At 45.3% G+C, this 18,540-nt stretch overlaps 1 protein-coding gene across 1 annotated transcript in view; it reads right to left on the bottom strand.

The window, feature by feature from the left end:
* Positions 1-18,540, bottom strand: part of cplane1 (ciliogenesis and planar polarity effector 1) — a 295,045-nt gene that overhangs the window by 222,580 nt on the left and 53,925 nt on the right. The window contains exon 11 of the mRNA XM_060847121.1: positions 14,748-15,490. Coding sequence (XP_060703104.1) covers positions 14,748-15,490 — 743 coding nt within the window. The remainder of the gene's footprint in view (positions 1-14,747; positions 15,491-18,540) is intronic.

Here is an 18,540-nt window from a genome sequence, read left to right as displayed (position 1 = left end):
CACTGTGTTCCTGTGTGATGGCGGTGTATAGTGATTAATGAGCACTGTGTTCCTGTGTGATGGCGGTGTATACTGATTAATGAGCACTGTGTTCCTGTGTGATGGCGGTGTATACTGATTAATGAGCACTGTGTTCCGGTGTGATGGCGGTGTATACTGATTAATGAGCACTGTGTTCCTGTGTGATGGCGGTGTATAGTGATTAATGAGCAATGTGTTCCTGTGTGATGGTGGTGTATATTGATTAATGAGCAATGTGTTCCTGTGTGATGGCGGTGTATACTGATTAATGAGCACTGTGTTCCTGTGTGATGGCGGTGTATAGTGATTAATGAGCACTGTGTTCCTGTGTGATGGCGGTGTATAGTGATTAATGAGCACTGTGTTCCTGTGTGATGGCGGTGTATACTGATTAATGAGCACTGTGTTCCTGTGTGATGGCGGTGTATACTGATTAATGAGCACTGTGTTCCGGTGTGATGGCGGTGTATACTGATTAATGAGCACTGTGTTCCTGTGTGATGGCGGTGTATAGTGATTAATGAGCACTGTGTTCCTGTGTGATGGCGGTGTATACTGATTAATGAACACTGTGTTCCTGTGTGATGGCGGTGTATAGTGACTAATGAGCACTGTGTTCCTGTGTGATGGCGATGTATACTCATTAATGAGCACTGTGTTCCTGTGTGATGGCGGTGTATACTGATTAATGAACACTGTGTTCCTGTGTGATGGCGGTGTATATTGATTAATGAGCACTGTGTTCCTGTGTGATGGCGATGTATAGTGATTAATGAGCACTGTGTTCCTGTGTGATGGCGGTGTATATTAATTAATGAGCACTGTGTTCCCGTGTGATGGCGGTGTATACTGATTAATGAGCACTGTGTTCCTGTGTGATGGCGGTGTATACTGATTAATGAGCACTGTGTTCCTGTGTGATGGTGGTGTATACTGATTAATGAGCACTGTGTTCCTGTGTGATGGCGATGTATAGTGATTAATGAGCACTGTGTTCCCGTGTGATGGTGGTGTATAGTGATTAATGAGCACTGTGTTCCTGTGTGATGGTGGTGTATACTGATTAATGAGCACTGTGTTCCTGTGTGATGGTGGTGTATAGTGATTAATGAGCACTGTGTTCCTGTGTGATGGCGGTGTATACTGATTAATGAGCACTGTGTTCCTGTGTGATGGCGGTGAATACTGATTAATGAGCACTGTGTTCCCGTGTGATGGTGGTGTATACTGATTAATGAGCACTGTGTTCCTGTGTGATGGTGGTGTATACTGATTAATGAGCACTGTGTTCCCGTGTGATGGTGGTGTATACTGATTAATGAGCACTGTGTTCCTGTGTGACGGCGGTGTATATTGATTAATGAGCACTGTGTTCCTGTGTGATGGCGGTGTATACTGATTAATGAGCACTGTGTTCCTGTGTGATGGTGGTGTATAGTGATTAATGAGCACTGTGTTCCTGTGTGATGGCGATGTATAGTGATTAATGAGCACTGTGTTCCTGTGTGATGGTGGTGTATACTGATTAATGAGCACTGTGTTCCCGTGTGATGGTGGTGTATAGTGATTAATGAGCGCTGTGTTCCTGTGTGATGGCGGCGTATACTGATTAATGAGCACTGTGTTCCTGTGTGATGGCGGTGTATAGTGATTAATGAGCGCTGTGTTCCTGTGTGATGGCGATGTATACTGATTAATGAGCACTGTGTTCCTGTGTGATGGCGATGTATAGTGATTAATGAGCGCTGTGTTCCTGTGTGATGGCGGTGTATAGTGATTAATGAGCGCTGTGTTCCTGTGTGATGGCGGTGTATAGTGATTAATGAGCACTGTGTTCCTGTGCGATGGCGGTGTATATTGATTAATGAGCACTGTGTTCCTGTGCGATGGCGGTGTATATTGATTAATGAGCACTGTGTTCCTGTGTGATGGCGGTGTATACTGATTAATGAGCACTGTGTTCCTGTGTGATGGCGGTGTATACTGATTAATGTGCACTGTGTTCCTGTGTGATGGCGGTGTATAGTGATTAATGAGCAATGTGTTCCTGTGTGATGGCGATGTATAGTGATTAATGAGCACTGTGTTCCTGTGTGATGGCGGTGTATAGTGATTAATGAGCGCTGTGTTCCTGTGTGATGGCGGTGTATACTGATTAATGAGCGCTGTGTTCCTGTGTGATGGCGGTGTATACTGATTAATGAGCACTGTTCCTGTGTGATGGCGATGTATACTGATTAATGAGCACTGTGTTCCTGTGTGATGGCAGTGTATAGTGATTAATGAGCACTATGTTCCTGTGTGATGGCGGTGTATACTGATTAATGAGCGCCGTGTTCCCTGTGTGATGGCGGTGTATACTGATTAATGAGCGCTGTGTTCCTGTGTGATGGCGATGTATACTGATTAATGTGCGCTGTGTTCCTGTGTGATGGCGGTGTATATTGATTAATGAGCACTGTGTTCCTGTGTGATGGCGGTGTATACCGATTAATGAGCACTGTGTTCCTGTGCGATGGCGGTGTATACTGATTAATGAGCAGTGTGTTCCTGTGCGATGGCGGTGTATACTGATTAATAAGCACTGTGTTCCTGTGTGACGGCAGTGTACGTTGATTAATGAGCACTGTAACCCTGAGTGATGGTGGTGTATACTGATTAATGAGCACTGTGTTCCTGTGTGATGGCGGTGGAGTTTGATTAATGAGCACTGTGTTCATGTGTGATGGCGGTGTAGTTTGATTAATGAGCACTGTGTTCCTGTGTGATGGCGGTGTATACTGATTAATGAGCACTGTGTTCCTGTGTGATGGCGGTGTATACCGATTAATGAGCACTGTGTTCCTGTGCGATGGCGGTGTATACCGATTAATGAGCACTGTGTTCCTGTGTGTTGGCGGTGTATACCGATTAATGAGCACTGTGTTCCTGTGCGATGGCGGTGTATATTGATTAATGAGCACTGTGTTCCTGTGTGATGGCGGTGTATACCGATTAATGAGCACTGTGTTCCTGTGTGATGGCGGCGTATATTGATTAATGAGCACTGTGTTCCTGTGTGACGGCGGTGTATATTGATGAGCACTGTGTTCATGTGTGATGGCGGTGTAGTTTGATTAATGAGCACTGTGTTCCTGTGTGATGGCGGTGTATACTGATTAATGAGCACTGTGTTCCTGTGTGATGGTGGTGTATACTGATTAATAAGGTCTGTGATCCTGTGTGAGGGCGGTGTATATGGATTAATGAGCACTGTGTTCCTGTGTGATGGCGGTGTATACCAATTAATGAGCACTGTGTTCCTGTGTGATGGTGGTGTATACTGATTAATGAGCTCTGTGATCCTGTGTGAGGGCGGTGTATACTGATTAATGAGCACCGTGTTCCTGTGTGATGGTGGTGTATACTGATTAATGAGCACTGTGTTCCTGTGTGATGGTGGTGTATACTGATTAATGAGCACTGTGTTCCTGTGTGATGGTGGTGTATACTGATTAATGAGCGCTGTGTTCCTGTGTGATGGCGGTGTATAGTGATTAATGAGCACTGTGTTCCTGTGTGATGGCGGTGTATAGTGATTAATGAGCACTGTGTTCCTGTGTGATGGCGGTGTATAGTGATTATTGAGCACTGTGTTCCTGTGTGATGGCGGTGTATCTTGATTAATGAGCACTGTGTCCCGGGGTGATGGCGGTGTAAACTCATTAATGTGCACTGTGTCCCTGCGTGATGGCGGTGTATAGTGATTAATGAGCAATGTGTTCCTGTGTGATGGCGGTGTATACTGATTAATGAGCACTGTGTTCCTGTGTGATGGCGGTGTATACTGATTAATGAGCACTGTGTTCCTGTGCGATGGCGGTGTATACTGATTAATGAGCACTGTGTTCCTGTGTGATGGCGGTGTATACTGATTAATGAGCTCGGTGTTCCTGTGTGATGGCAGTGTATATTGATTAATGAGCACTGTGTTCCTGTGTGATGGCGGTGCATACTGATTAATGAGCTCGGTGTTCCTGTGTGATGGCAGTGTATATTGATTAATGAGCATTGTGTTCCTGTGTGATGGCGGTGTATACTGATTAATGAGCACTGTGATCCTGTGTGACGGCGGTGTATATTAATTAATGAGCACTGTGTTCCTGTGTGCTGGCGGTGTATATTGATTAATGAGTACTGTGTTCCTGTGTGATGGCGGTGTCTATTGATTAATGAGCCCTGTGTTCCTGTGTGATGGCGGTGTATATTAATTAATGAGAACTGTGTTCCTGTGTGATGGCGGTGAATACTGATTAATGAGCACTGTGTTCCTGTGTGATGGCGATGAATACTGATTAATGAGCACTGTGTTCCTGTGTGATGGCGGCGTATACTGATTAATGAGCACTGTGTTCCTGTGTGATGGCGGTGTATACTGATTAATGAGCGCTGTGTTCCTGTGTGATGGCGGTGTATACTGATTAATGAGCGCTGTGTTCCTGTGTGATGGCGGTGTATAGTGATTAATGAGCACTGTTCCTGTGTGATGGCGGTGTTTATTGATTAATGAGCACTGTGTTCCTGTGTGATGGCGATGAATACTGATTAATGAGCACTGTGTGCCTGTGTGATGGCGGCGTATATTGATTAATGAGCACTGTGTTCCTGTGCGATGGTGGTGTATAGTGATTAATGAACACTGCGTTCCTGTGTGATGGCGGTGTATAGTGATTAATGAGCACTGTGTTCCTGTGTGATGGCGGCGTATACTGATTAATGAGCGCTGTGTTCCTGTGTGATGGCGATGTATAGTGATTAATGAGCACTGTGTTCCTGTGTGATGGCGATGTATAGTGATTAATGAGCACTGTGTTCCTGTGTGATGGCGGTGTATAGTGATTAATGAGCACTGTGTTCCTGTGTGATGGCGGCGTATACTGATTAATGAGCGCTGTGTTCCTGTGTGATGGCGATGTATAGTGATTAATGAGCGCTGTGTTCCTGTGTGATGGCGGTGTATACTGAGTAATGAGCACTGTGTTCCTGTGTGATGGCGGTGTATAGTGATTAATGAGCACTGTGTTCCTGTGTGATGGCGGTGTATACTGATTAATGAGCACTGTGTTCCTGTGTGATGGCGGTGTATACTGATTAATGAGCACTGTGTTCCTGTGTGATGGTGGTATATACTGATTAATGAGCACTGTGTTCCTGTGTGATGGCGGTGTATATTGATTAATGAGCACTGTGTTCCTGTGTGATGGCGATGTATAGTGATTAATGAGCACTGTGTTCCTGTGCGATGGCGGTGTATACTGATTAATGAGCACTGTGTTCCTGTGTGATGGCGGTGTATACTGATTAATGAGCACTGTGTTCCTGTGTGATGGCGGTGTATAGTGATTAATGAGCAATGTGTTCCTGTGTGATGGCGGTGTATACTGATTAATGAGCACTGTGTTCCTGTGTGATGGCGGTGTTTCGTGATTAATGAGCGCTGTGTTCCTGTGTGATGGCGATGTATAGTGATTAATGAGCGCTGTGTTCCCGTGTGATGGCGATGTATAGTGATTAATGAGCGCTGTGTTCCCGTGTGATGGCGGTGTATACTGATTAATGAGCGCTGTGTTCCTGTGTGATGGCGGTGTATAGTGATTAATGAGCAATGTGTTCCTGTGTGATGGCGGTGTATAGTGATTAATGAGCACTATGTTCCTGTGTGATGGCGGTGTATAGTGATTAATGAGCACTGTGTTCCTGTGTGATGGCGGTGTATACGGATTAATGAGCACTGTGTTCCTGTGTGATGGCGGTGTATACTGATTAATGAGCACTGTGTTCCTGTGTGATGGCGGTGTATAGTGATTAATGAGCACTGTGTTCCTGTGTGATGGCGATGTATACTCATTAATGAGCACTGTGTTCCTGTGTGATGGCGGTGTATACTGATTAATGAGCACTGTGTTCCTGTGTGATGGCGGTGTATAGTGATTAATGAGCACTGTGTTCCTGTGTGATGGCGATGTATAGTGATTAATGAGCACTGTGTTCCTGTGTGATGGCGGTGTATACTGATTAATGAGCACTGTGTTCCTGTGTGATGGCGGTGTATACTGATTAATGAGCACTGTGTTCCTGTGTGATGGTGGTGTATACTGATTAATGAGCACTGTGTTCCTGTGTGATGGCAGTGTATATTGATTAATGAGCAATGTGTTCCTGTGTGATGGCGATGTATAGTGATTAATGAGCACTCTGTTCCTGTGTGATGGTGGTGTATACTGATTAATGAGCACTGTGTTCCTGTGTGATGGCGGTGTATACTGATTAATGTGCACTGTGTTCCTGTGTGATGGTGGTGTATACTGATTAATGAGCACTGTGTTCCTGTGTGATGGCGGTGTATAGTGATTAATGAGCACTGTGTTCCTGTGTGATGGTGGTGTATATTGATTAATGAGCACTGTGTTCCTATGTGATGGCGGTGTATATTGATTAATGAGCACTGTGTTCCTGTGTGATGGCGATGTATAGTCATTAATGAGCACTGTGTTCCTGTGTGATGGCGGTGTATACTGATTAATGAGCACTGTGTTCCTGTGTGATGGCGGTGTATAGTGATTAATGAGCACTGTGTTCCTGTGTGATGGCGGTGTATAGTGATTAATGAGCACTGTGTTCCTGTGTGATGGCGGTGTATAGTGATTAATGAGCACTGTGTTCCTGTGTGATGGCGGTGTATACTGATTAATGAGCACTGTGTTCCCGTGTGATGGCGGTGTATAGTGATTAATGAGCACTGTGTTCCTGTGTGATGGCGGTGTATACTGATTAATGAGCACTGTGTTCCTGTGTGATGGCGGTGTATACTGATTAATGAGCACTGTGTTCCTGTGTGATGGCGGTGTATACTGATTAATGAGCACTGTGTTCCTGTGTGATGGCGGTGTATAGTGATTAATGAGCAATGTGTTCCTGTGTGATGGCGGTGTATACTGATTAATGAGCACTGTGTTCCTGTGTGATGGCGGTGTATAGTGATTAATGAGCACTGTGTTCCTGTGTGATGGCGATGTATAGTGATTAATGAGCGCTGTGTTCCCGTGTGATGGCGATGTATAGTGATTAATGAGCACTGTGTTCCTGTGTGATGGCGGTGTATACTGATTAATGAGCACTGTGTTCCTGTGTGATGGCGGTGTACAGTGATTAATGAGCAATGTGTTCCTGTGTGATGGCGGTGTATACTGATTAATGAGCACTGTGTTCCTGTGTGATGGCGGTGTATAGTGATTAATGAGCAATGTGTTCCTGTGTGATGGCGGTGTATACTGATTAATGAGCACTGTGTTCCTGTGTGATGGCGGTGTATAGTGATTAATGAGCACTGTGTTCCTGTGTGATGGCGGTGTATAGTGATTAATGAGCACTGTGTTCCTGCGTGATGGCGGTGTATACTGATTAATGAGCACTGTGTTCCTGTGTGATGGCGGTGTATACTGATTAATGAGCACTGTGTTCCGGTGTGATGGCGGTGTATACTGATTAATGAGCACTGTGTTCCTGTGTGATGGCGGTGTATAGTGATTAATGAGCACTGTGTTCCTGTGTGATGGCGGTGTATAGTGATTAATGAGCACTGTGTTCCTGTGTGATGGCGGTGTATACTGATTAATGAGCACTGTGTTCCTGTGTGATGGCGGTGTATACTGATTAATGAGCACTGTGTTCCGGTGTGATGGCGGTGTATATTAATTAATGAGCACTGTGTTCCCGTGTGATGGCGGTGTATACTGATTAATGAGCACTGTGTTCCTGTGTGATGGCGGCGTATACTGATTAATGAGCACTGTGTTCCTGTGTGATGGTGGTGTATACTGATTAATGAGCACTGTGTTCCCGTGTGATGGTGGTGTATAGTGATTAATGAGCACTGTGTTCCCGTGTGATGGTGGTGTATAGTGATTAATGAGCACTGTGTTCCTGTGTGATGGTGGTGTATACTGATTAATGAGCACTGTGTTCCTGTGTGATGGCGGTGTATAGTGATTAATGAGCACTGTGTTCCTGTGTGATGGCGGTGTATACTGATTAATGAGCACTGTGTTCCTGTGTGATGGCGGTGTATACTGATTAATGAGCACTGTGTTCCCGTGTGATGGTGGTGTATACTGATTAATGAGCACTGTGTTCCTGTGTGATGGTGGTGTATACTGATTAATGAGCACTGTGTTCCCGTGTGATGGTGGTGTATACTGATTTATGAGCACTGTGTTCCTGTGTGACGGCGGTGTATATTGATTAATGAGCACTGTGTTCCTGTGTGATGGCGGTGTATACTGATTAATGAGCACTGTGTTCCTGTGTGATGGTGGTGTATAGTGATTAATGAGCACTGTGTTCCTGTGTGATGGCGGTGTATACTGATTAATGAGCACTGTGTTCCCGTGTGATGGTGGTGTATACTGATTAATGAGCACTGTGTTCCTGTGTGATGGCGATGTATAGTGATTAATGAGCACTGTGTTCCTGTGTGATGGTGGTGTATACTGATTAATGAGCACTGTGTTCCCGTGTGATGGTGGTGTATAGTGATTAATGAGCGCTGTGTTCCTGTGTGATGGCGGCGTATACTGATTAATGAGCACTGTGTTCCTGTGTGATGGCGGTGTATATTGATTAATGAGCGCTGTGTTCCTGTGTGATGGCGATGTATACTGATTAATGAGCACTGTGTTCCTGTGTGATGGCGATGTATAGTGATTAATGAGCGCTGTGTTCCTGTGTGATGGCGGTGTATAGTGATTAATGAGCGCTGTGTTCCTGTGTGATGGCGGTGTATACTGATTAATGAGCACTGTGTTCCTGTGTGATGGCGGTGTATACTGATTAATGTGCACTGTGTTCCTGTGTGATGGCGATGTATACTGATTAATGAGCACTGTGTTCCTGTGTGATGGCAGTGTATAGTGATTAATGAGCACTATGTTCCTGTGTGATGGCGGTGTATACTGATTAATGAGCGCCGTGTTCCCTGTGTGATGGCGGTGTATACTGATTAATGAGCGCTGTGTTCCTGTGTGATGGCGGTGTATACTGATTAATGTGCGCTGTGTTCCTGTGTGATGGCGGTGTATATTGATTAATGAGCACTATGTCCCTGTGTGATGGCGGTGTATACTGATTAATGAGCGCCGTGTTCCCCGTGTGATGGCGGTGTATACTGATTAATGAGCGCTGTGTTCCTGTGTGATGGCGGTGTATACTGATTAATGTGCACTGTGTTCCTGTGTGATGGCGATGTATACTGATTAATGAGCACTGTTCCTGTGTGATGGCGGTGTATAGTGATTAATGAGCACTGTGTTCCTGTGTGATGGCGGTGTATACTGATTAATGAGCACTGTTCCTGTGTGATGGCGGTGTATAGTGATTAATGAGCACTGTGTTCCTGTGTGATGGCGATGTATACTGATGAATGTGCACTGTGTTCCTGTGTGATGGCGATGTATACTGATTAATGAGCACTGTGATCCTGTGTGATGGCGGTGTATAGTGATTAATGAGCACTGTGTTCCTGTGTGATGGCGGTGTATACTGATTAATGAGCGCTGTGTTCCTGTGTGATGGCGGTGTATACTGATTAATGTGCACTGTGTTCCTGTGTGATGGCGGTGTATAGTGATTAATGAGCAATGTGTTCCTGTGTGATGGCGATGTATAGTGATTAATGAGCACTGTGTTCCTGTGTGCTGGCGGTGTATAGTGATTAATGAGCGCTGTGTTCCTGTGTGATGGCGGTGTATGTTGATTAATGAGCACTGTGTTCCTGTGTGATGGCGGTGTATACTGATTAATGTGCACTGTGTTCCTGTGTGATGGCGATGTATAGTGATTAATGAGCACTGTGTTCCCGTGTGATGGCGGTGTATACTGATTAATGAGCGCTGTGTTCCTGTGTGATGGCGGTGTATACTGATTAATGAGCACTGTGTTCCTGTGTGATGGCGATGTATACTGATTAATGAGCACTGTGTTCCTGTGTGATGGCAGTGTATAGTGATTAATGAGCACTATGTTCCTGTGTGATGGCGGTGTATACTGATTAATGAGCGCCGTGTTCCCTGTGTGATGGCGGTGTATACTGATTAATGAGCGCTGTGTTCCTGTGTGATGGCGGTGTATACTGATTAATGTGCGCTGTGTTCCTGTGTGATGGCGGTGTATATTGATTAATGAGGACTATGTTCCTGTGTGATGGCGGTGTATACTGATTAATGAGCGCCGTGTTCCCTGTGTGATGGCGGTGTATACTGATTAATGAGCGCTGTGTTCCTGTGTGATGGCGGTGTATACTGATTAATGTGCACTGTGTTCCTGTGTGATGGCGATGTATACTGATTAATGAGCACTGTTCCTGTGTGATGGCGGTGTATAGTGATTAATGAGCACTGTGTTCCTGTGTGATGGCGATGTATACTGATTAATGAGCACTGTTCCTGTGTGATGGCGGTGTATAGTGATTAATGAGCACTGTGTTCCTGTGTGATGGCGATGTATACTGATTAATGTGCACTGTGTTCCTGTGTGATGGCGATGTATACTGATTAATGAGCACTGTGATCCTGTGTGATGGCGGTGTATAGTGATTAATGAGCACTGTGTTCCTGTGTGATGGCGGTGTATACTGATTAATGAGCGCTGTGTTCCTGTGTGATGGCGGTGTATACTGATTAATGTGCACTGTGTTCCTGTGTGATGGCGGTGTATAGTGATTAATGAGCAATGTGTTCCTGTGTGATGGCGATGTATAGTGATTAATGAGCACTGTGTTCCTGTGTGCTGGCGGTGTATAGTGATTAATGAGCGCTGTGTTCCTGTGTGATGGCGGTGTATATTGATTAATGAGCACTGTGTTCCTGTGTGATGGCGATGTATAGTGATTAATGAGCACTGTGTTCCTGTGTGATGGCGATGTATAGTGATTAATGAGCACTGTGTTCCTGTGTGATGGCGGTGTATAGTGATTAATGAGCACTGTGTTCCTGTGTGATGGCGATGTATACTGATTAATGAGCACTGTGTTCCTGTGTGATGGCAGTGTATAGTGATTAACGAGCACTATGTTCCTGTGTGATGGCGGTGCATACTGATTAATGAGCGCCGTGCTCCCAGTGTGATGGCGGTGTATACTGATTAATGAGCGCTGTGTTCCTGTGTGATGGCGGTGTATACTGATTAATGTGCACTGTGTTCCTGTGTGATGGCGGTGTATATTGATTAATGAGCACTGTGTTCCTGTGTGATGGCGGTGTATACTGATTAATGAGCGCCGTGTTCCCTGTGTGATGGCGGTGTATACTGATTAATGTGCACTGTGTTCCTGTGCGATGGCGATGTATACTGATTAATGAGCACTGTTCCTGTGTGATGACGGTGTATAGTGATTAATGAGCGCTGTGTTCCTGTGTGATGGCGGTGTATAGTGATTAATGAGCACTGTGTTCCTGTGCGATGGCGGTGTATATTGATTAATGAGCACTGTGTTCCTGTGTGATGGCGATGTATAGTGATTAATGAGCACTGTGTTCCTGTGTGATGGCGGTGTATAGTGATTAATGAGCGCTGTGTTCCTGTGTGATGGCGGTGTATATTGATTAATGAGCACTGTGTTCCTGTGTGATGGCGATGTATAGTGATTAATGAGCACTGTGTTCCTGTGTGATGGCGATGTATAGTGATTAATGAGCACTGTGTTCCTGTGTGATGGCGATGTATAGTGATTAATGAGCGCTGTGTTCCTGTGTGATGGCGGTGTATAGTGATTAATGAGCACTGTGTTCCTGTGTGATGGCGATGTATACTGATTAATGTGCACTGTGTTCCTGTGTGATGGCGATGTATACTGATTAATGAGCACTGTGTTCCTGTGTGATGGCGGTGTATAGTGATTAATGAGCGCTGTGTTCCTGTGTGATGGCGGTGTATACTGATTAATGAGCGCTGTGTTCCTGTGTGATGGCGATGTATAGTGATTAATGAGCACTGTGTTCCTGTGTGATGGCGGTGTATACTGATTAATGAGCACTGTGTTCCTGTGTGATGGCGGTGTATATTGATTAATGAGCACTGTGTTCCTGCGTGATGGCGGTGTATAGTGATTAATGAGCACTGAGTCCCTGTGTGATGGCGGTGTATACTGATTAATGAGCACTGTGTTCCTGTGTGATGGCGGTGTATACTGATTAATGAGCACTGTGTTCCTGTGTGACGGCGGTGTATACTGATTAATGAGCAATGTGTTCCTGTGTGACGGCGATGTATAGTGATTAATGAGCACTGTGTTCCTGTGTGATGGCGGTGTATACCGATTAATGAGCACTGTGTTCCTGTGTGATGGCGGTGTATAGTGATTAATGAGCACTGTGTTCCTGTGTGATGGCGGTGTATACCGATTAATGAGCACTGTGTTCCTGTGTGATGGCGGTGTATAGTGATTAATGAGCACTGTGTTCCTGTGTGATGGCGGTGTATACTGATTAATGAGCACTGTGTTCCTGTGTGATGGCGGTGTATACTGATTAATGAGCACTGTGTTCCCGTGTGATGGCGGTGTATACTGATTAATGAGCACTGTGTTCCCGTGTGATGGTGGTGTATACTGATTAAGGAGCACTGTGTTCCTGTGTGATGGCGATGTATAGTGATTAATGAGCACTGTGTTCCTGTGTGATGGTGGTGTATACTGATTAATGAGCACTGTGTTCCCGTGTGATGGTGGTGTATAGTGATTAATGAGCGCTGTGTTCCTGTGTGATGGCGGCGTATACTGATTAATGAGCACTGTGTTCCTGTGTGATGGCGATGTATACTGATTAATGAGCACTGTGTTCCTGTGTGATGGCGATGTATAGTGATTAATGAGCGCTGTGTTCCTGTGTGATGACGGTGTATAGTGATTAATGAGCACTGTGTTCCTGTGCGATGGCGGTGTATATTGATTAATGAGCACTGTGTTCCTGTGTGATGGCGATGTATAGTGATTAATGAGCACTGTGTTCCTGTGTGCTGGCGGTGTATAGTGATTAATGAGCGCTGTGTTCCTGTGTGATGGCGGTGTATATTGATTAATGAGCACTGTGTTCCTGTGTGATGGCGATGTATAGTGATTAAAGAGCACTGTGTTCCTGTGTGATGGCGGTGTATAGTGATTGATGAGCACTGTGTTCCTGTGTGATGGCGATGTATAGTGATTAATGAGCACTGTGTTCCTGTGTGATGGCGATGTATAGCGATTAATGAGCACTGTGTTCCTGTGTGATGGCGGTGTATAGTGATTAATGAGCACTGTGTTCCTGTGTGATGGCGGTGTATAGTGATTAATGAGCACTGTGTTCCTGTGTGATGGCGATGTATACTGATTAATGAGCACTGTGTTCCTGTGTGATGGCAGTGTATAGTGATTAATGAGCGCCGTGTTCCCTGTGTGATGGCGGTGTATACTGATTAATGAGCGCTGTGTTCCTGTGTGATGGCGGTGTATACTGATTAATGTGCACTGTGTTCCTGTGTGATGGCGGTGTATATTGATTAATGAGCACTATGTTCCTGTGTGATGGCGGTGTATACTGATTAATGAGCGCCGTGTTCCCTGTGTGATGGCGGTGTATACTGATTAATGAGCACTGTGTTCCTGTGTGATGGCAGTGTATATTGATTAATGAGCACTGTGTTCCTGTGTGATGGCGGTGTATAGTGATTAATGAGCACTGTGTCCCTGTGTGATGGCGGTGTATACTGATTAATGAGCACTGTGTTCCTGTGTGACGGCGGTGTATACTGATTAATGAGCAATGTGTTCCTGTGTGATGGCGATGTATAGTGATTAATGAGCACTGTGTTCCTGTGTGATGGCGGTGTATACTGATTAATGAGCACTGTGTTCCCGTGTGATGGCGGTGTATATTGATTAATGAGCACTGTGTTCCTGTGTGATGGCGGTGTATGTTGATGAATGAGCCCTGTGTTCCTGTGTGATGGCGGTGTATACTGATTAATGAGCACTGTGTTCCTGTGTGATGGCGGTGTATACTCATTAATGAGCACTGTCTTCCTGTGTGCTGGCGGTGTATAGTGATTAATGAGCACTGTGTTCCTGTGTGATGGCGGTGTGTATTGATTAATAAGCACTGTGTTCCTGTCTGATGGCGGTGTATATTGATTAATGAGCACTGTGTTCCTGTGTGATGGCGGTGTATATTGATGAATGAGCACTGTGTTCCTGTGTGATGGCGGTGTATAGTGATTAATGAGCACTGTGTTCCTGTGTGATGGCGATGTATAGTGATTAATGAGCACTGTGTTCCTGATTGACGGCGGTGTATATTGATGAATGAGCACTGTGTTCCTGATTGACGGCGGTGTATATTGATGAATGAGCACTGTGTTTCTGTGTGATGGCGGTGTATACTGATTAATGAGCACTGTGTTCCTGTGCGACGGCGGTGTATACTGATTAATGAGCACTGTGTTCCTGTGTGATCGCGGTGTATATTGATGAATGAGCACTGTGTTTCTGTGTGACGGCGGTGTATACTGATTAATGATTATGTTGGTGTTGAGCCCACTCCTCCAATCGACACGACCCTGCCCCTCCTCCCTCTCAGTATTGTACTTCTGTTCCCTCCCCCCTCCGTATGAAAGCTTGTGTCAACCTCCTGGTTTTAGTTAGTGAGGCTTAGTCCTACCTGTCTGATGGTCGCTGTGTGGTTTGTACTGTATGGGAAGGCAGCTCAAACACGCTGGGGAGGGAGCACTTGTCCTTGGGACCTGCTGATGCTTGGTGAGAATCACACACCATGTTCCACGTGTGCCCTAAGAATGCCCAAGGTTGAACGCAGTACACTGCATCCAGATGTCTCGCTGCTAACTTCAGTATCATAAAACTGCCAAGGAGTGACAGAGAGATCGAGATTGATTCTAGCTTCTGAGAGAGTATTAACTTTACAATGTCTGCTGCAAGTCTCACAGCATGATGTAGTGAATTCTTGTGCACCCCGTCCCAGTGCAGGACAGTTAAACAATACTGCAAGAGCTGAAATATCCTGTACAGCCCTGGGCTCTTGTTCAAGACTTTCTTCACCAACTTATTCTTTCCCTTTCTCGCTGAGCTCGGGAGGGAAGCTGGGGCGAATGGAAGAAGGTGAGCAAACTGCAGCAAGGCCTCCACTGTGTACTGAAGCAGGTGCTGCCTGCCTTCCATTTCCTTCACTGAAACAAGCACACTCCAGGCCTCCAAAAGGCTGTTCTGCATCTGGCGGAATTTCCCCTCAAGGTTGTCTGATTGCTCGCCCTGCTGGGCATGCAGTGTATCGAACATGGAGGCAAACTCCAAGTGGCCCTGCTCCATGGTGTTCCCGTGAGAGTCCTGGAATCTCGAGTAATCAGGGAGGTGTGGAGCATCATCATCAGAATCATCATCTTCATCAACCTGGGAAAGGGAAAAAGGATCAAACCACGACAGGGAGAGGAATCCAGCAACTCGGGCAGGATCTGCACGGGATAGGACAAAGGCTGGATTTGGGTAGGAATCTCTCATTACCCCCTCCTCAGGATCTCAACTGGACTGGAACTTCATTGCAATACAAAACCAAAGGTGCTGATATTAAAGGAATTGAAGTTATTAAAGGTTGAACTGAAATATTAGAAGATCAGCAAATTCTCCACACATTTTGTTCAAGTTTTTTTATAACACACTCATCAGGACAATTTGCATGAGTGCCCAAACAAGGGAGGAGCCACAGTTATACTGCACAACAGCACAGTCCTGTTGCTAGCTCATCGATTCTAACTGGAGACAATGCTGTGGAGAATATATCAAATTAAGTTGACCAATAGTTAAACGCCAGACATCGTTTAAATTTTAAACCAAGTAGGTTGACAGATTGTCAAAGGATTGCCCAGAAAAATGAAAAAATAATGGTTGTCACCTATTTTGTGGAGTTGAAAATGGTTGCAGAATGACTACATGTTCTTTCTGGCTTCAAACAAATAAGGCCCTGAGCAGAAATAAGGCCCTGAGCAGAAATAAGGCCCTGAGCAGAAATAAGGCCCTGAGCAGAAATAAGGCTGTGAACATGCAGATTCCAGGACACAAAAATGAGCTCTCAGAGCCAGACTGATTATCCTAAATTGGTTTGCAGAGTGTGAGAGAAAACATTCAATACTATCCAGCAAATGCTGTCCAGTTACAGAATCACAACTGGTGTTGGACTAAAGGGATATGTTATTTGATCTGGTATACCCATCTTTGGGAATGTACAGCCTACATAACTAGCATCACAGCAACACAAACCCCTATATATCACATGACTCATTTCAGTCACCTTCAGGATATACTTGGGGCCCGACATCAGCATTCTATCACTGGTGAACTAGCTGGACCCCATAGTAGGTGCACCTATTGCTGAAGCCTTTTGTTCACATGCAGACTTGTGGCTGAAAGAAAGCATGTCAAAGACATTTTGCAGAGCAATGGATACCCTGATCAGATCAGCTCTCACTGTATACCACACAACCCCCTAACAGGTCAGATGGAGTTTAATCTAGACAAGTGAGAGGTGATGCATTTTGGAAGATCTAATGCAAGATGAAGATGAGATCGCCTACAGTATGGAAACAGGCCCTCCGGCCCAACAAGTCCACCCCGAATCTCCAAAGACTAACCCACCCAGACCCATTCACCTAACACTATGGGCAATTTAGCATGGCAAATTAATCTAACCTGCACATCTTTGGAATGCGGGAGGAAACTGGAGCACACGGAGGAAACCCACACAGACACGGGGAAAATGTGCAAACTCCATACAGAACCGCCTGATTCTGGAATTGAACCTGGGTCCCTGGCGCTGTGAGGCAGCAGTGCTAACCACTGAGCCACCGTGCTGGCAAAAGTACACAGTAGTATATAGTAAACAGCAGAACCTTTAGTCAAATCAACATACAGTGTGATGCTGTTCACCCTCTAACAAGACAATGCTGTCCTCGTTGGGTTCGTAAACAAAGAGACTCCGGGAGGTCTAAGTTCGAAGGGTTTTCAGGCCAATTTCATTATAGCTAATAGAGGACTGGGAGACAGTGAGGATGGCAGATGCTGGAGATCAGAGTCAACAAGTGTGTTGCTGGAAAAGCACAGCAGGTCAGGCAGCATCCGAGGAGCAGGAGAGTCAATATTTCAGGCATAAGCTCTTCATCAAGAATGCGATGAATGACTTAAGTTCAAAACATTGACTCTCCTGCTCCTTGAAAGTTGCCTGACCAGCTGTGCTTTTCAACGCTTATAGCTAACATATCCTGCCTCAGGCAAAAGGTTTCCGAGTTTTAAAAAAAGACACTTGTACAATGTAAGGGAAGTGGCCAGTTCTCCCAGCTCAGCTTTTCTCTGGTTTGGTTTGGTTTGAGTAAGCAGTCAGTGGTTCTTATCAAGCTGCTGGTCCAAGATACAGCTCCATGGAAGGAGGTGTTCCATGCTGAAACTCTCTACCGTCACCTCTCTCTCTCCTGTAAGACCTTGTGTTTGATTTTACCTTTTTTGCCAAGGGGGTATTTATGGAGATTGTTGTAAGAATTTGGAACAGCATCATTAAGTTGGGATAGTCTGTTGGGTTTTCAGATAGGTTAAGCTATTCTATGTTCTGATCTCTTTTATTTGTGTTTCATTTGGTAATCTGCAAATAAATTCTACATAGAAGAACATAGAACATAGAAAGATACAGCGCAGTACAGGCCCTTCGGCCCTCGATGTTGCGCCGACCAAAGCCTACCTAACCTACACTAGCCCAATAACTTCCATATGCTTATCCAATGCCCGCTTAAATGACCATAAAGAGGGAAAGTCCGCCACTGTTACTGGCAGGGCATTCCATGAACTCTCAACCCGCTGAGTAAAGAATCTAGCCCTAACATCTGTCCTATACCGACCACCCCTTAATTTAAAGCTGTGTCCCCTAGTAACAGCTGACTCCATTAGCGGAAAAAGGTTCTCACTGTCAACCCTATCTAAACCCCTAATCATCTTGTACACCTCTATCAAATCACCCCTAAACCTTCTTTTCTCCAATGAGAACAGCCCCAAGTGCCTCAGCCTTTCCTCATACGATCTTCCTACCATGCCAGGCAACATCCTGGTAAACCTCCTCTGCACTCGTTCCAATGCCTCACATCCTTCCTATAGTATGGCGACCAAAACTGCACACAATACTCCAGATGAGGCCGCACCAGAGTCTTATACAACTGCAACATGACCTCAGGACTCTGGAACTCAATTCCTCTACCAATAAAGCCCAGTACGCCATATGCTTTCTTCACAGCACTATTTACCTGGGTGGCAACTTTCAGAGATCTGTGTACATGGACACCAAGATCCCTCTGCTCATCCACACTACCAAGTAGCCTACCATTAGCCCAGTAATCCATCTTCTTGTTACTCCTACCAAAGTGAATGACTTCACACTTAGCTACATTGAACTCCATTTGCCACCT

The sequence above is a fragment of the Hemiscyllium ocellatum genome, chromosome 2 (assembly GCF_020745735.1).
Source record: "Hemiscyllium ocellatum isolate sHemOce1 chromosome 2, sHemOce1.pat.X.cur, whole genome shotgun sequence".
NCBI classification, from domain to species: domain Eukaryota; kingdom Metazoa; phylum Chordata; class Chondrichthyes; order Orectolobiformes; family Hemiscylliidae; genus Hemiscyllium; species Hemiscyllium ocellatum.
Note: the sequence above shows the minus strand (reverse complement) of the source record. Positions and strands in the feature narration are given on the sequence as shown.